The sequence below is a fragment of the Leptonychotes weddellii genome, chromosome 3 (genome assembly GCF_054177405.1).
Source record: "Leptonychotes weddellii isolate Sample4059 chromosome 3, ASM5417740v2, whole genome shotgun sequence".
In the NCBI taxonomy this organism is placed as follows: Eukaryota; Metazoa; Chordata; class Mammalia; order Carnivora; family Phocidae; genus Leptonychotes; species Leptonychotes weddellii.
Genome location: NC_138371.1, coordinates 162,352,576 through 162,371,891, shown reverse-complemented (window position 1 = coordinate 162,371,891; position 19,316 = coordinate 162,352,576). Strand labels below are relative to the sequence as shown.

General features: G+C 42.7%; 1 protein-coding gene across 4 annotated transcripts in view; it reads left to right on the top strand.

The window, feature by feature from the left end:
* ABCC4 (ATP binding cassette subfamily C member 4 (PEL blood group)) overlaps nt 1-19,316 on the top strand; it is a 231,460-nt gene that overhangs the window by 47,371 nt on the left and 164,773 nt on the right. For 3 of the 4 annotated variants that reach the window (XM_031028548.2, XM_081815103.1, XM_031028550.2), the window contains exon 4: nt 3,065-3,289. The exons of the other annotated variant lie outside the window; for it this stretch is intronic. In XM_031028548.2, coding sequence (XP_030884408.2) covers nt 3,065-3,289 — 225 coding nt within the window. The remainder of the gene's footprint in view (nt 1-3,064; nt 3,290-19,316) is intronic. 4 annotated transcript variants of the gene reach the window in all.

The following is a 19,316-nucleotide window of genomic DNA, read 5'->3' as shown; positions in this document are numbered from 1 at the left end:
AGCACTATTCATGATCATTGCTCAAGATCCATTAATTTACTAGGCTGTTGCAAAATGGGGTGGTTCTCATTCTTCCTGTGTTCATTCACTGCTTTTCCTCTGTTAACCTTAAGAATAGAACTTCCTAGGGCGCCTGGGTGGCTCAGTTGGTTAAGCAACTGCCTTCGGCTCAGGTCATGATCCTGGAGTCCCGGGATCGAGTCCCGCATCGGGCTCCCTGCTCAGCGAGGAGCCTGCTTCTCCCTCTGACCCTCCCCCCTCTCATGTACTCTCTCTCATTCTCGCTCTTTCAAATAAATAAATAAATCTTAAAAAAAAAAGAATAGAACTTCTTAGTTAGGTTACCGCAAAAATGGGTTTATTCAGGCATGGCAGACAGTTGCAGTCTGGGACAAGCAAGCTCTGGCCAAACCGTAGGCAAGTCCGCCCAACACTCTTTTATGGGAGAAAGTAGGAAGTTGGGAGGGGCTGTTCTAAACAGGCTTACCCTTTTGCTGTTACGGTTCACTCGATAATTTTTGTCTGATAGCTTGTTTCTATTTCCGTGTTTTCTTTCTTTTCTCATGGATCAGGCATGGTGGGGTTGGGCAAGAAATGTTTCCTGTACATGGGACAACCATGCCCACGGGGGAGGTTTTGGCATCTAGCCATGTAATAAGTTACCCTAAAAAGCAAGAGGTTGTGGGGGGCGGTTTGAGATGTCAGGGGTTTCAGGGAGCTGAATGCCGAATACTCCATTAAGAAGTACCTGCTGCAAAGACTCTGAAACGCTGGTAGGACCTTGAATCATGGGGTGTTGTGGTATCATATTGGGCTAGAAATCCCTCATGGTTTTACAATCAAGAAGAATTCCTGTGAAGGAGTAATAAAGACCATATTCTCAGTTGGTTTGTGGGAAGGATCTTCACCGGGCAGAGATGGGCATGTTTGCTCGAACAAGTTTTGACCTTGCTCCTGCTCTCCAGAAAGTTTTAATATGGTTAGTTTCAAGTTTGATAATACCTATTTTCCTGGGTTTATTTCTTTGTAGCTGAGGGTGAGGATAGAGAACAGACAGATGAGTGGGAAGCTAGGTGTTCCAAGCTGGCATTCCTCATTAGTGAGCCCGTTTGTTTGATCGGTTAAGTACTGTCAGCAGAAAAATCCAAGGTGCTTGGGTGGTAGTGCTCTACCTTTATTTTGTGCTCTTTTTCACTGGGTTTGTTGCATCTATCCATTTTCTCTCTGAGGGGTGACTCTGATTATATTTTCCTATGCCCATGCCCATGTTAGGCTCAAATGGAGAGCCGAGGACCAGAGATGATCCTAAGTTTTAGGAAAGTTTGGGCCGGCAGGTGTTACCTCTGGGCTCCCAGTAGGCAGCCCCAGGGTGACGTACTGCTGACCTGGGCTGGGACCGCCCATGTGTATGTACAGTTTGATGTTCTCACTTTGCTGTGGAAGCCTCCAGATCTTCATCTCAGTAATCCCATAAACTGTTTTATGGCCCGCTGTATTTGGGTTGCTTTCATAAACTCTCAATGCTTCTTGGGACGAATGATTGGACATGCTTCACATGTAACAGTGAGCCTTTGTGTTCTTGAGATCTGATTGTCTTCAATGAGCAGCATTTCCTTGTAGTAGAAAAGTGCCATGACCTCATGAAAGGTGAGGCTGGAGGTGAAGTTTGTGAACGAGTGTGTGCATGAGTGTGCAGTGTTGGGGTTTATAATGTCACACCCATCTCAGGGATGGGAACAGCTTTCTGTAAATATCCTGAAGGGGCACTAGTTGGGTGAGAAGAATATGCATGTCAGTTGTGTTTCGGGTTTGGGTTTTTGGGGTTCCCTTGCCCTTCTGGGCTATGGGTTCCTCCCTCGGGACAGATGGAGGAGAGCCACCAGAAGCAAACCTGTTGGTTGTTTGCCAGTCTGTGTTAATAAGGACAGGTTGCTCAAGAGGAAATGTTTCAAAGTCGAGTTCTTGAAAGATTTCCAAACTTTTGGCATTAGATGAAGTGAGGTGGAGGGCCTGTGTGTTTACTTTTGGCGACATGCATTTGCACCGAGTGTTTGGTATTCTTTGATGCCAGAGGAAGGTACCTTACAAGAGTGGATGTAGGTTGTGGGGTGGAGCGGCCATCTGGCATGGAGGGGCAAGTTTTGCCGTTTCTTTGTCTTTAGTTTTAGGGGAAGAAAATTGCTTTCCTTAAGTCTTATTTAGGAGGTAAGCCCCAGTGCTTTCTTAACTCAGTGGTGTAGGATTTTAATTTTTTGCCTTGGGGAACGGAGGATTGTTAAAATTCTTCAAAACCAGCACCTGCAATGTATGGCTGATGGCGAACCAGGGATGGCATTATTTTGAGCTTGCCTTCTGCTGTGTTAAATTTTTGACTCCAAGGCGGTGCTGCTCAGCTTCTAGGGGTAGAGACATTCAAGACTGTGGCTGAGAGCCTGGGAGCCTCCTGAGCCTGGTCCTTTTCCTTACTCCAACAGAACTTGGAGACTGGACTCCGTTCTTTCGATCTACTGACATGTGGAATTTGGGGTTGGGCCCGGATCTGTATTTGCGCCAATATCTCCATTCTTTTAATGGCTGTTTAAATGCAGAAGGGGTTTGCAAGAGTGTGCCTCCCATGAGCGAGCCATTTGTGACTTTGCTTTGGGCTGGGATGTTAACAGTGGAGACCCCATGGGCAGGTTGTGAGCTGGGGCTGCCCACCTGTGAGCACATGCCTTACCATTCTTTTGCCCCTTTTTTCCTTACTCATCTTGGCCAAGACTTATCTGGTAGTCTGCCAAATGCGTTCTAAACACGGGTTGCGATATTTTTCGAGGACCCTCAGTGTACCCAAGCACAATGAACTAAAGTTTTATGGCTTTTGCTCTTAGAATATTGGCTGAAGGTTAAACTATTATGTGCTTGTCTTACATAAGAGAGGGGTTCTGTTTTTCTTTGGGATTAGTGATGAATGTAGCACTTTGTTAAAATGCCTTTTTAACATGCTAGTAATAAACGCAAAGCTATGTTAAGAAAAACTGATAGGACCTGTATTTCTAATTACGGCTTTCTCCTTTCCTTTTAGGAAGGCACCAAAGTAGTCCAGCCCATATTTTTGGGGAAAATTATTAGTTATTTTGAAAACCATGACCCCACTAATTCTGTGGCTTTGCATGAAGCCTACATGTATGCCACGGTGCTGACCATCTGCACGCTCATCCTGGCCATATTGCACCATTTATACTTCTATCATGTTCAGTGCGCGGGCATGAGGCTACGCGTCGCCATGTGCCATATGATTTATCGGAAGGTAAGTGCCATTTGGTATCAGAATGTCTACCTCACCCAAAGCATCAAAAGCATTTTGGGAAAGTTCATAAATTAAAAATTTTGTAAAAAGGATCTCTATTTTTATTTCTTTAGTTCAAGGCGGGGGGCACAGGGAGAGAGAGAACCCCAGGCAGACTCCACGCCCAGCATGGAACTGGACGCGGAGCCCGACTCAGGGCCAGTCTCAGGACTCTGAGTCATTGCTCCTGAGCTGAAATCAAGAGTTGGACACTGAACCGACTGAGCCACCCAGGCGTCCCATTAAATAAAATCTTTAAAAAAAAAAAAAGAAAAGAAAAAAAATAGTTGATGTTGGGGATGAAACTTTAAATTTTACATTGTCTTTAGTAATTTTGGAGAGAACTTATGTTCTGCTTTATATTGCTTTCCATTCAAGTTATTATTTTATGCACTATTTTCTTCTCTTTAGTGTACATTGCAGCAATTTTAATGACAAGACCCAGTTTGATGTATTCAGTGTTTTGTATTGAGAAATGCCATTAAGTTCTCCCATAGTTTACCCTGGTCTTAAGTATTATGAAGGGAGTGAGGATTTCAGGTGTCTTTACCAAGGAGTTGCCACAGACAGAAGAAGTGATGAGAACTGAAGGGCCCTTTACAAACTGGACCCTGGATATCTCTTTGCTTTGGGCCGTTTGCTTTAAAAACAAAAACAAAAACACTCCATTTTAACTGTATTGTGTACTTGAAATTTGCTAAGAAAGTTTGATCTTAAGCGTTCCTGCCATACACACAAAAGGATAACTATGTAAAGTGATGGATATATTAGCTTGACTGTAGTACTCATTTTCCAGTGTATATCTGTCAAAATATGACGTTACACCTTAACTATATACAATATTTTTTAAGTTTTTTTTTTTTAGTAATCATCTTTACACCCATTGTGGGCTCAAGCTTATGACCCTGAGATCAAGAGTCCCATGCTTTTCTGACTGTGCCAGCCAGGTGCCCAATATATACAATTTTTATTTAAAAAAAAAAAATCCTTATTGAAAGTTAAAGCCAAACAATTTAAATTTAAAATATTGCTTTTTTTTTTTTTAAAGATTTATTTATTTATTAGAGAGAGAGAGAGCATGAGAGGGGGAGAGTCACAGGGAGAAGCAGACTCCCCGCTGAGCAGGGAGCCCGATGCGGGACTCGATCCTGGGACTCCAGGATCATGACCTGAGCCGAAAGCAGTCTGCTTAACTAACTGAGCCACCGAAGTGCCCCTAAAATATTGCTTCTTTAACCTAGTTGCTGCTTATCTAGAGCTTCTGTTTCTTTTTTTTTTTAAAGATTTTTTATTTATTTATTTGACAGAGAGAGACACAGCGAGAGAGGGAGCAGAAGCAGGGGGAGTGGGAGAGGGAGAAGCAGGCTCCCAAGGAGCAGGGAGCCCGATGCGGGACTCGATCCCAGGACCCTGGGACCATGACCTGAGCCGAAGGCAGACGCTTAACGACTGAGCCACCCAGGCGCCCCTCACCTGTTTTTCTTACTCTTCCCACTAACGTTTTAGAACTCACCTTTGGGAAATCTGATCTGATCTGGCACATTTGCTGAATGTAAACCTCTCCCAGAGGTGTTAATTTCCTGGCTTGATTAGCCTAAAAGAATTGTCCCCTTACAGAGACTTACTTGGGTCAAACCATAGGCGTAAGCTGAAATTCCAGAAGCGTGGGAAAGACCGATTTCCTTAGGCACTGCCTTGCGGTCTAGAATCCTGCTGGGTGAAGAAATAGGACACTTTTTTCATCACAGGTGCACCGATTCCTTAGGGCAGAAGGCGCCACTGCAGTAAAGCTCTGAGAGGCCCCTCTGAACATTAGGCTCGTGCCCTACTCCTAATCCCCGGTTCTGGGAGAACTTCACGCTGGGTGTCGTCACTGGAATGGCTGCTGAGTTCGTAGTGGTAGTTCGTAATATTGCATGATGTCGTGGGATGTATCCTGTATAAAAATGACTTATCCCTTGTTTTCCTTTGCACAGCTTTGGTAAAATTACACTTGGCTTTTGAGGTTTTTTCTTTTTTTTTTTAAGATTTTATTTTTTAAGGAATCTCTACACCCAACGTGGGGCTCGAACTCACAACCCTGTGGTCAAGCGGCGCACGCTTCCACCAACTGAGCCAGCCAGGTGCCTGGAGCATTTATTTATTTATTTACTTCTTGATTGATTGATTGTGGTAAAATATGCATAACGTAAAATTTACCGTTTTAACTCTTTTTTTTTTTTAAAGATTTTATTTATTTATTTGAGAGAGAGAGAATGAGAGAGAGCAAGCACATGAGAGGGGGGAGGGTCAGAGGGAGAAGCAGACTCCCCGCTGAGCAGGGAGCCCGATGCGGGACTCGATCCCGGGACTCCAGGATCATGACCTGAGCCGAAGGCAGTCGCTTAACCAACTGAGCCACCCAGGCGCCCCCGTTTTAACTCTTTTAAGTGGACCGTTCAGGGACGTTTAAGTACATTCACGTTGTTGTGAATGTACCTATCACCACTATACCACCATTCATCTCCAGAGCTTTCTCCTCTCCCCGGACTGAGGTTCTGTACTGGCTAAACACTGATCAGAGCACAGGAGGTAGGACCAGACTGGGGGAAGATGGTAGCTTCAGCCCAGGCAAGCCCGGATTGAGGACAGAGGATGATCTTCAGCCCCATCACTAGTAGAAATGGATCTGGCATTTGCCAGCCTGACCTTGGCTTCAGGCTTGGGTGCGAGTGAGCCTGAATGTTCTACGTCTCTAGAGCTAGGGAACACAGGATGGCATTCTCTGTAATCAGGATGGTCTTGTCCTATGGTACAGAGATTTTCTTGTATTACAAAATGTGTACGGCACAGAGATTTTTTTTCTTAAGATCTTAATTAAGCCTGGGTTGCCTGGGGCTCAGTCGTTAAGCATCCGCCTTCAGCTCAGATCATGGTCCCAGGGTCCTGGGATCGAGCCCCACATCGGGCTTCCTGCTCGGCGGGAAGCCTGCTTCTCCCTCTCCCACTCCCCCTGCTTGTGTTCCCCTTCTCGCTGTGTCTCTCTCTGTCAAATAAATAAAATCTTAAAAAAAAAAAAGGTCTTTATTAAGCCTGATTGGCCCTGGGTTTCCTGACTCTGTGTCCAGTTTGAAGAACTGAGGCAGTTCCCATAGTGGACCTTGATGGTTGGTTTGCTTTGAATGCCAGGGAAATCCAGAGCTGTCAGCTTTTGAGTTCATGGATACTGTTCTCCCTCCTTGTTCCTTGGTGCAGACTTCCTTGCAGAATTGGATCATTTTGACCATACTTTTTATTCTGGCTAAAATCTCATCTTTACTCTCTTTAGAGTTACCCAAAGGATAGTTTGTGAGAGAGTATTTGTCTTTCTTTGCTTGAACCTCTAAGATGAATGGACTCCCTGCAAACATCTGAGTTTCCTTTTATCCTCTATCATGGATCTGTCTTGGCAAGAGTTTATGTACAGTAAACTCTCATTATTCACAGATTCTCTGTTTGCAGATTGCCTACTTGCTCAAATTTATTTGTAACCCCAAAATCAATACCTGGAGCTCTTTCACGGTCATTCTTGGGCATGCACATAGTCACTAAAATTTTGCATCACCTGACATGCATGTTCCCAGCTGGGGTCACCTTCTTGTTTCAGCTGTCCTACTGTAAACAAGAGTTCTTTTCACGGGCTGTTTATATGTTGTGCCTGTTTTCTGCACTTTTATGCTTTTTGTTGGTGATTTTGCTGTTTAAAATGGCCCCACACAAAATGCTAAGATGCTGTCTAGTGTTTCTGAGCACAGCAAGGCTGTGCTGTGCCTTGTGGAATAAATACGACACATGGTAGGGAGAAAATGCCTGTGTTAGATAAGCTTGGCTCAGTTTTTTTTTTCAAAGATTTTTATTTATTTATTTGACAGAGAGAACAAGCAGGGGGAGTGGGAGAGGGAGAAGCAGACTCCCCGCTGAGCAGGGAGCCAGATGCGGGGCTTGATCCCAGGACCCTGGGATCATGACCTGAGCTGAAGGCAGATGCTTAACCGACTGAGCCACCCAGGCACCCCAAGTTGTTTCAAGTTATGAATTATTGTGCTTTTGGCGTGAGTCCAATGTTAATGAGTCAACAATGGACACACGTCAGGTTATGTGTATGTTGATCAATTTTTTTTTTTAATTTTATTTATTTATTTGCCAGAGAGAGAGAGAGCACAAGCAGGGGGAGTGGCAGGCAGAGGGAGAAGTAGGCTCCCCACTGAGCAAGGAGCCCGATGCGGGACTCGATCCCAGGACCCTGGGATCACAATCTGAGCTGAAGGCAGATGCCCAACCAAATGAGCCACCCAGGCGTCCCTGTTGATCAGTTGTTAAAATGTTATCAAAGGCTGGCAGAAACCGAATTCTGTATTTTCTCTGGGAGCAATTAGTATTCAGTAATTCATGGTCACAGTGACATAGCACACAACTACCACGAATGAGGAAAATCGACTACTGGGATTTATGCAGTGCATCCCAAGTGGGTGACTTCTGTAGATTAGTATCCTATGTAAAGAAATATTTTTACTTACCTCAGTGTATTTTTTATTTTTTATTTTTTTAAAGATTTTATTTATTTATTCATGAGAGACAGAGAGAGAGAGGCAGAGGGAGAAGTAGGCTCCCAAGGAGCAGGGAGCCTGATGCGGGACTCGATCCCAGGACGCTGGGATCATGACCTGAGCCGAAGGCAGATGCTTAACCATCTGAGCCACCGAGGCACCCTCTCAGTGTATTTTGAATCAGTTAAGTGATATAGTTGCATTAATTGATATAGTTGCAGTATAATTTTTAGAATTCTGTAATTGGGAGAAGAAGGCGTGCTTTTTTGTATCTACAACATTTAGATCTCCTAGTCTTTCTGAGTGGACTCTTCCCTTTTCTAATCTTTTGTCTCAAGACCTTTTTCTCTTGACCGTTTTACTTCTCCTTTCTAGACCCTTCTGCAGCTCAGTTGTATTTTAAGATCGGCATTCGGGACATGAGGCATTCTTTATCATAGACTCTGAAAAGGAAGTAGAAGGGCCCCATGCAGGGTGCAGAGCCAGCTTGCTGACTTCTCCTGAGCAATGTCTGCAACCTGCTGCAAGAAATGGAGCTCGATGGGACGCCTGGGTGGCTCAGGTGGTTAGTCATCTGCCTTTGGCTCGGGTCGTGGTCCCGGGGTCCTAGGATCGAGTCCAGCAATGGCCTCCCTGCTCCACGGGGGGCCTGCTTCTCCCTTTCCCTGCCACTCCTCCTGCTTGTGCGCGCTCTCTCTGTCAAATAAATACATAAAATCTTAAAAAAAAAAATGGAGCTGGAGTTAAAACAAAACAAAACAAAACAAAACACTATGCACCAGAGTGTTGATTCTGAGGAAGGGAAGGTCCACCCCACCCCTCCACCTCCTTCTGAAAGTTTGTTAGCATCTCACCCATATGATGTCAAGTCCATAGTTCTTGGACAGAACTTGATTTTGTTTTTATTTAACACTAACTTCATTTCAGTGTAGACACACTGCATTGCTTTATATTTAGGCTGGACAACATGAAATTGCAGATATTTAACTGATGAGGGCTTGCAAAACAGCACTTTCGTATGGTTCAGTCCAGTATTTTGCCTATTAGTCTGTGGTTACATTTCCTTTCTGAAAATGTCGAGGGACTAGCATCTTGAGAGTACCACCACAGTGAAACTCTGCGGTATTTATGGAAATGGCTTGGGGGGGGTCTCCCTGGAAGTATGGGATACTTGGGTAGGAATTTCTCTTCTAATGGTATTTTGTAACCTTTTGACAAAAATAGAATGAGCTAGTAATGCTTCTTACATCGTTTAATGCTTTAAAATATTTTCTTTCTTTAATATTTATTTTTTTAAAAGATTTTATTTATTTATTTGTCAGAGAGAAAGAGAGAGAGCGTGCACGAGCACAAGCAGGGGGAGCAACAGAGGGAGAAGGAGAAGCAGGCTCCCCACTGAACAAGGAGCCTGATGCGGGACTTGATCCCAGGACCCTGGGATCATGACCTGAGCCAAAGGCAGACACTTAACCGACTGAGCCACCCAGGTGTCCATAAACTCTTTTTTTTAAGTTTATTTATTTATAATCTCTACACTCAATGTGGGGCTCCAGCTCATGGCCCTGAGATCAAGAGTTGAGTGCTCTATCAACTGAGCCAGCCAGGAGTCCCTAAAATCTTTCTTTTTAAACACATTTCTCCCTCCATTTTTCTCTTTTACTTATGATATAAACTTGGGTTGAACCTGTGCATTTTGCGAAAAGCTAATCTCTAGGGGCAATTTGTCAGTGTTCTAGTTTGCTAGGAAAGAGCTAAGAGGAGGCATTGGGTGCAGGTTTAATTTTCTGTTGGGAGTTTGGGCTAACAAAGCAAGTTAGGAGAGGCTGTTTGTTTTAGCTTTCTTTAATGGGGAAATTCCTGCTCTGGAGAGTTATGAGTGTCTAGAATTGATTCTACCATCAGATACATTATCTGTTCTCTGGGGATGTGGTGGACACAGGAAGGGTAGGCTTTAGCTCAGTGGTTCCCAAACTCTGGTGCACAGTGGCCTCATTTGGGGAAATTTTTTTAAAACAACTCTGATGCCAGGTCCCTCTCCCCAGGCATTCTGTTTGAATTGGTATGGGGGGGTAGTTTTAAAAAATGACAAGTGATACTAACGGGCCTCAAAAACATGTTCAGCTTTTACTTTATATCTTATAACTAAGGTCTTTCAGCCCTTCTCAGTGGTGAATAACTCTTTCGAAATTGCAGCTGTTAAACCTCAAGCATGGTGGTGTTTATCAGGCTCCAGTGTCTTAGAATATGGACTGGGAATCTTAGGCTCAGAATAGTCGTGTTGAGTCAGGTGGACAAATACTTCGTAAAAGATACTGCACTGGGCTGGCTAGGGTAGGGACTGTGAGCATGGACTCTGAAAGCAGTCAGATTTGAGATCAAATCCCAATTTTGCCATTTGCTAAACCGGAATATTTTAGAGAAGTGAATTCATTTCTTAAGGTCTCAGTTTCCTGATCCTTAACATTTTATTTATTTACTTATTTAGAGCAAGCGGGAGGAAGGGCAGAGGGAGAATCTCAGGCAGACTACTGCTGAGCACAGAGCGTGTCCTGTGGCTCACGACCCTGAAATCATGACCTGAGCTGAAATCAAGAGTCAGATGCTTATCCGACTGAGCCACCCAGGGACCTCTCAGTTTCCTGATCTTTAAAGTGGGAATAAAGAATATCTGCTTCACACGGGGTTGTTGGTTGAGCATTGGATAATAGAAGTCATGTAAAGTACGTGGTACAAAAGACATTTATGAAATTTAGGAGGGGAGTTGTAAACCTGGTGAGGCTGTGTAGTTGGACTGCTTTTGCATGAATCCTAGTTTTCCTCTTTCTAGCTATTTGCCTTGGGCTAACTGCTCTAAGCTTAAATTTTCTCATTTGTAAAGTGAAGGTACCTGATTACATTCCCACTAGGAATATGTGAGTTTTACTCGGTCTGTATCCTCATCAAGACCTGGTATTGTCAGTATTTTTAATTTTAGTTATTCATGGGTATGTAAAATAGTATCTCATTATGGTTTTAATCTTCACTTCATCGATGACTAATGATGCTCAGTATCTTTTTATGTGCTTCTTTGCTCTTCACGTATCTTTTTTTTGAAGTATCTGTTTAAGTATTTGCTGCCTCTCTTTTTCTCTTATATTGGGGTTTTTGTCTTATTGAATTGTACAAGTTCTGTATTTTCAGGATTCTAGTCCTTTGCCAGATATATAAATGGTAAACATTTTCTTTCAATCTCTGGCATGCCTTTCTGTTTTTTTAAATATCTTTTGAGAAGTGGAATGTTTTTGTTTTGATGAAGTAAGTCCTGTTTATCAGTTTTTTATGGTTATTGCTGCTTATGTTCTATCTGAGAAACCTTTGTCTATTTACTTATTTGGAGAGAGAACCTGAGCCGGGGAGGGGGATGCTGGCAGAGGGAGAGAGAGAACCTCAAGCCGGCTCCACACTCAGCTCGGAGCCTAATATGGGGCTTGATTCCACACCCCTGAGATCATGACAACCAAAATCAAGAGTCAGATGCTCAACCGACTGAGCCACCCAGGCGCCCCTCCTTTAGCATTTCTTAAGGATAGGTCTGCAAGTGCTGAATTCTGTTTCTGTTTATCTGAAAATCTGTTTTTCTCCCTTGTTTCTGAAGGCTATGCTGGCTGGATATTGTATTCTGAATTGATAGTTCTCTGTACCCCATTTAGTATGTAAAGGATATTGTTCTGTTGTCATCTGGCCTCCTTTGTTTTTAATAAGTCTTCCTGTATGTTTGTTTTCTCTGGCAGGTTTAAAAAAATTTTTTTTTCTTTTTTTTTTTTAAATTTTCTTCTTAAAAGAAAATTTAGATTTTTAGGAGATTGATAATGAACCCTAGGTGTGATTTCCCTTGAATTTATGCCTTTTGGGGTTTGTTGAACTTTTTGATCTTTAATTTCTTCTTTTTTTTTTTTTAAGATTTTATTTATTTATTTGACAGAGAGAGACAGTGAGAGAGGGAACACAAGCAGGGGGAGTGGGAGAGGGAGAAGCAGGCTTCCTGCAGAGCAGGGAGCCCGATGTGGGGGCTCAATCCCAGTCCCCTGGGATCATGACTTGAGCCGAAGGCAGATGCTCAAGCAACTGAGCCACCCAGGTGCCCCTGATCTTTAATTTATTCTTTCTCTAAAAACTTTGGAAATATTTGGCCATTATATCTTTTAAAATATTATCTTCTGGTCCATTCTCACTTTTTCCTCTTTCTTGGATTCTCATTACGTGTATATTAGAACATTTGAAAGTGTCTGATAGTTCCCTCTTTTTGTTTCCCTTAATTTTATTCAGTTTTTTCTCTCTGTTCTTAAGATTGGCTAGTTTTCTTCTAATCAACCTGACTACCTTTTCTGTTATCTTCAAACTGTTACTAAGACCAGCTAGTGCGTTTTTTTTCCCCCTAGTTTTGTACTTTTCAGTTATAGAATGTCCACTTTGCTCCTTTTTTTTTTTAAATATTATTTATTTATTTATTTGACAGCGAGAGCACAAGCAGGGAGAGTGGCAGGCAGAGGGAGAGGGAGAAGCAGGCTCCCTGCAGAGCAAGGAGACTGATGTGGGACTTGATTCCAGAACCCCAAGATCATGACCTGAGCCGAAGGCAGTTGCTTAACCAACTGAGTCACCCAGGCGCACCACTTTGCTCTTTTTTTACAATTTGTAATTTTTCTGCCAAGGATCTGTTTACTCATATTTCTCTTTAATTCTTTGAATATATTTCCTTTCAACTCTTTAACATAAAATTAAAAAAAAATCCAATGTCTGGGTCAAACTTTCTTTTTATTCTTATTTATATATTTGGAGGATTTGCTTTTTATTAGGAAAACTGCTTTCTTTCTTGCTGTGGTTTACATTTTCCTGTTTTTTTTTTTTTTCTTTTTGCATCTCTAAGACTTAAAATTTATTGGACATTATGAATGCCACATTGCAGGTCTGCATTCTGATCGTCTTTTGAGGATGTTGCATTTTGCATTAATAGGTCACTTACTGGCTGATCTCTTTCAACCTGGCGTAGGCTTGATTTATGCTTTGTTAGCTTCCATTTTTGGGAATTCTAAGGTGTTTTTTCCAAGCTTCTCCAGCTTGGTGGGTCTCAACCTTCAATCTCTGTGTCCTGTGGGTACTTATTAGGCCTTGGTAGTAATCTTTTCTAGGATGAGTCTAGAGCAAATCTGTTTTAGAGAAGAGATTCTCAACCTCCGCACTACTGACATTTAGTAGGGCTGTTGGGGGGTGGTGGATGGAGGGGACCCCATGCATTGTGGGATGTTCACCAGCAACTGTGGCCTCTACCCACTCGATGCCAGATGCATCTTTCTAGTTGTAACAACCAATAATGTCTCCAGACATCGCCAGATGTGCCCTGGGAGGTGGGGGCAAAATTGCCCCAGCTGAGAATCCCTGCTCCAGAGAGTGGTCTTTAATTCTAAGGTATGGTCTTTCTGGTGTCTCAGCTGTATTCCAGCCTTGCTGATCATTTATTAATAAGATTTCTCCACTCTGCCTGGGCAAGAACTCCGGTGCCCTAACTTGACCTTCCAGGCTCCTGTGTTCTGCTTGCTATTCCGAGCACCAGCTCTCTGGTGAGCCTTAGGCCGTGTTGACCTGGGCCTTTGTAGCCCGTCCCTCAGCTGAGGCCTTTACAGCAGCATCCCTTCCCCGCCCCAGGACTCTGGGGACCCTTTCATTCATCCTCGGAGATGCCACCTGCTTGGGCCGACCCCAGCCTCACCTCTACCTCCTCAGCTCTGGGGGGGAGGGGTGGGGGCTGCCCTGTGTGGGCTTCATCCACCTCCCCACCACAGCTGGAAACTGGTCTGCTGGCTGAGAGCCAAGACAGCGGTAGTGTTGACCTCTTGGGTGTCCCTGCTCCCAGGGATCTGGCCTGCACGGCCTGTTAGCTGGTGCCTGGACATGTAATTTTGCCCAGTTATGTACTTGCTTATGGCAGAGGTGGAGCTGGGGCCCGCCCACTATCAGTAACTTGGCCACAGAGCCGCTCACTGCGTTTAATAGCTGGGTGTTTACGGGCCTTGCAGTGGGAGCTTTGTGTACATTACAGGGCAGGGTGAGGATCCGCCGGAGCGCGGACCTGTTTGGCTTCCTTGCCAAGAGCATCAAGGGTGAGCAGGGCATATGCTAGGCTGCGGGTCACTAGATTCTGTTATGAGTCATCGTTGTGCTTAATAAAAACCCAGAACCTGGGTGTAATCCCAGACCTCCTCCCTCAGAATTAAGAGAAGCCCTGGAAATCTGTATATTTAATCTGTGCCCCAGGGATTCTTATCATCAGGACGACTGGGGAACCACCCAGTGGTAGGGACGGTGAAAGGAACCTGGGCAGGGCAGTGGTGGATGTGGAACCTTCTTGGAAGGCTCCAGGACTTATGCCGAAAACATGACTGAGACCTAATTTTTAGAAATCCATTTAGTTTAATTTGTAAATTTTTATGTTAAGCTGAGTATGTTTTTCTTTCTTTGTTATTTTAAGATATTTCTGTAGGTTTAGAATTTTTGGTCGGTGGCTATTATTCCCCCGTCTCTTCGAAGGTAATCATTTTGTTTTTTATATTTATTTATTTATTTTTAAAAAGATTTTTAATTTTTAAAAAAATTTTTTAAGTAACCTCTATACCCCCTGTGGGACCTGAACTCACAACCCTGAGATCAAGAGTCGCATGCTGTACTGACGGAGCCAGTCAGGAGCCCCTCGTTTTGTTTTTTAAATTAATGAATTTTTATTTTTGTAAGTTTTCTTTTTTTTTATTCATTTGAGAAATAGAGAGTGAGTGCGTGAGCACGAGCACGAGCAGGGGGGGAGGCGCGGACGGAGAGGGAGAAACAGACTCCCTGCTGAGCAGGGTATCTGATGCTGGGCTTGATCCCAGGACCCTGAGATCATGACCTGAATCGAAGGCAGATGCTTAACCGACTGAGCCACCCAGGCGCCCCTAAGTTAAGGAATTTTTGATTTTTAATTGTGGTAAAATACACGTCACGTAAAATTGGCCCCATTTACCGTTTTTGAGTGTCCAGCTCAGTGGCCTTAAGTACATTCATATCATTGTACAAGCATCACCACCATCCATCTCCAGAACTCTTCATCTTGTAAAGCTGAAACTCTGTCCCCATTAGACCAGTTCCTCATGCCCTTCCCCCAGCCCCTGGCGACCACCCTTCTACTTCCTGTCTCCACGAAACTGCCTGCTTAGGTGCCTCATGTGAGTGGAATCATGCAGGATTTGCCCTTGGGTGCCTGCCTTTTATTTCACTTGGCATAATGTCTTCAAGGTTAACCTCATTTTTTTGAATGGGTGCGGGTCATACATTTGCTCAGTATTCATTGAAAACAGTGACAGTTCACCCTCATCCTCAACAGTGGCAATGAACTTTCAGTTATTTGTGGAGGAAAAGGAAGGCATTTCAGAGAGGACTCTACCCCTCCTGGCTCTCTCTGCAGAGCCAGGAGCTGTGGCTGGGTTATGTTTTGAAGTCCTCGTCTCCTCCTCTCTCCTCCCTTGGGAACCCATTAGCTGAACCAACCGGGTTATTTTCTTTGTTTGGTATCTCTGTGACTTAAAAGCCATTGGTACCCAGCTGCTATTGGTTACACTCCACTCCAGTGAGGAGGAGAGCGTGGGGTTTGGGATAATGGCATTTCGTATAGAGTGTGATGGGTTGCTTTGTGAGAGGGCGTTTTCCTTACTGCTCTGTGCACTTGGTCTTGGTTCCTTTGTATGTGCTGATGATAGGCATTGCTGCTTTTAGTAAGTTTGGTTCTAAAAATGAATGCTGTGAAAATCATGAGTTGGACAGCATCTCATTTTGTCATTTTTTTTTTTGTACAGATTGACTTGTTTTCTGAAGGCTTCAGGCATAGTGTTTACAAGGAAATGAGTAATAATACAACTTGTTTTGTGATATCATGAAAGTGTGCACTATTACTTTAGGTATCCTGCATATCCAACTTCCTTAAATTCAGTACTTTGATAAATATAAAGCATTAAGAAAAAAGGAAATTCACATTTATAAAACACTCTCATTTTGACAGTAAAATTATGCACAATGGATGAGTTTGTAGAGGGCATATTGCTTCCCTTTTGTAGTCTTGGTATGAAGGAAGGCACATGATGAGTAAAATTTAGAAACTTCTTTATAGACAAAAGAGTTCTAAGTATAGTTGCCGTAAAAGACTTAGCGTGTGGCCTCATGTATAAATTTTTATGACTAAGCCTGCTGTTTTTGAGAAGATAGTTTATACTAACCTTTTTTTATTTTTTATAATTTTTAGAAACAGAAAAACATAGTAAAAGATATTTTTAAAAGTTGGTCATAGTTTTATTTCTTCTATTGGGGATGTACTTCATCTTTATTTTCTCATTAAGATAGTCTCTCCCCTAACCCTGAAGTGCATGTTTATAACCGTGTGTGTGTGTGTGTGTGTGTGTGTTCGCTCACTCTCCTTTCTATCCTTGTCATTGGGTTTTTCACGCTCACTGTATTGTTACTTCTTTCAGCCGCCCCCCCAGCTCACCTTTGCCACAACTGTTCTGTGTTGTTCCTCTCTCTTTTCCCCTCTGTTGTGTGGGAGACCAGTCACATGGGGCTTCTCTTTCAAAGCAAGAAATTGGTGATGGAAGGGCCTGGGTTGGGGAGCGTCATTCATTACATTCCATGACTTTGAACATAACTGCCATCATATAGCCTTACACATTCAGGGACTCATGGCTGTTAGACATGATGAGGTCAGGAAATGTGGAGTCAATCTGACCTCAGAGCAAATATCACAGGCCCCCAGGTGGTTCTTGGGGTCCACACCGTGCCCTTTTGCTCAGAACGTGTTAAGTCTGTGTGTGTCTTTCTGGCCTCTTGACTCCAACAGATCATAGTGGTATAATGAAAAAGGAAAGGTGGCTGATGAACTTGAAAGAAAGCTAATGGTAGCCCCAGGAGGGAAATGTCAAAGCTTGCAGAGAGCTTTCTGTGCAGGTGTGCTGGTTTGTGGGCCAGTCGTGGAAAACCAGGCTCCCCCCACAAGGCAGTGGAGGTATAGGGTTATAGAGAGGTTGTTGATTTTGTATGCACTTTGGTTTTCATTTCCTTGAATCTCTTTTCTTCTACAGAACCATAGAGGGACTCTGATTAACTTTATGGGGTTGTCACCCATTATATTCATGGGGAAGGAGGATGTTAGGTGGTCCCTGTGTCCTCCCCTCAAAAATGAAGTTTAATGGCTTTAGATTATGCAGTCATAAAAGACGATGTGGCAGCATTACTAAGCAACTCTAGGCAACAATATTGGAAAAATACCGGCAATTTTCTGCTTCAGGTGAGCTAAACATCCTCTTCCTACTAGCCTGTTGCAGTAATACGCAGTGTACCTGGAAACCATGTTACCTGACAGACTCAGCGCTGGGGTAGGGCCATGAACCAGGAAGGAAACCAAAAAAGCCGGATACATGATAAAAGTCCTTGGTTTTTTGTTCTGAAATCCTTTTAGGTTCCTACTCAGAACCTGCTTGGTGTGATTTTACTTAAAATATTATGAAGCCATCCTAGTTTGGAAACCTTAGTAGGTACTGATGAGAAGGATAGCTTGATAGCAAGGGACGGGATGGATGCAAAACTCCAAAGTCATGGCCATTTGGGGCGGTGTGTGGGAGTAGTGTCCTCCACACACCGAGGGTCCTTGACGTTGGGTATGAGGCACGTCAGTGATGAGGAATCTGCATCATGAAGATGGTGAAACATGGTTTCTGTTTTTAAGGTCTATTAGAGAAGTGATATTTATGTGTCCATACTTGGGTTTTGTGTTTCACTTGTACTGATTAAAATAATTGAGAAAGAAGAAATAGTATATTTTTCAAATGAATGACAAATATTACTTACTTCTTAAAAAATTGATTAAAATCATTGTTGTGGTCCAGATTATAGAGTTGTCTTATAACCCCAGATGTATTTTCATGCCCACCCAGAGAAGGAACCAACTATGAACGGATGCCTGCTCTGATGGAGTTTACATTCCACAGCTGGCAATGTTGTTTTTAATGGCCATATAGATTCCAGTAAAACCAATAATTAGATATTTCGATTGTTTTCCAGTTTCTTATATTAATAGGTGTCAGTGCAGTGAACATGACCAAAACGAAACCTTTGGAGACATCCTTAATTTCTCAGGGTATATACATATCAAGGCTTTTTTTTTAAATGATTTTACTTATCTATTGTAGAGAGAGAGCAGGGGGAGAGCGAGAGCTCTCAAGCAGACTCAATGCTCAGCGTGGAGCCTGACACGGGGCTTCATCTCATGACCCTGAGATCATGACCTGAGCTGAAACCAAGAGTCAAGTGCTCAACCGACTGAGCCACCTAGGCGCCCCTCAAGGCTTTTGAATGCTAGATTTCCTTCCAAAGAGTTGGTAACTATTTACAGTCTCTTTGGGAAAATGAGATGACCCCCACCCTTGCCGAGATTGGATGTTATAACTTTTTGTCTTTGCTACTTTCACCAGTTTCTAGATGAAGAAGAATGCTTTGTCATTATTTTAACTTACGTTTCTAAGTAATAATGAATTTGAGTATTTGAAAATTTTCATTAATCATTTGTGTTTACCTCAGTGACTTTCCTGCACCTGTTATTTGCCATTCTTTTTAAAATTGGTAGAATTTTATAATTCTTCTTGATACTTAAGTGCTCTTGATTTAGTAAAGATACTAATCCTGGTTCTGGCATATACTGTGCAAATAATTGATTCCAGTTTCTTTTGTTTGTTTTTTATTGCTCTCATGGTGGAACCATTGTGCTCCCACAAGGAAAACAAATTTAATCAAACAGTATCCTTTTATACCCTGTCAACTTAAGGAAATGTGAAACCAAACCATTGGCAGGATGATGATGCATTAATTTGTACATTGTTTTTTCTCTATACCCAACATGAACTGTTTTTCAACTATAACATATATAATTTCTTAGAACTACACTTTAATTTTCTATAATAATGAAGAGTGGTAATTTTGCTTCACTAAAAGAAAAAATACCGAGTGTTCTCTGTCAGGCATGAATATATTCAGCTTATTTTCTCATCTGCAAAATAGGAGTAATTCTTACTTTGTAAGGTTGTTTCCTATTCAGTTGTCTGGGTTGTAGTAGGTGCTCAATAAAGATCAGCTGTTTTTATGATTATGCTGATGTAAATAAATATGACAGGCCCTGTGCACTCAAATCAGCTGATAGGTCCTGGGGGCAACAGACATATAATTGATTTTATTAGAGGCTCTTCTGTAGGTGTGAACAGTGATTGTGTGTGTGTGTGTTTCTGTTTCTTTGGTCTTAGTCTTAGGTAGAATTCTTAGATCATCAATTTTATACCTACCTTTCTTTTTAATGTCAAACATTTAAAGCCAGAAGT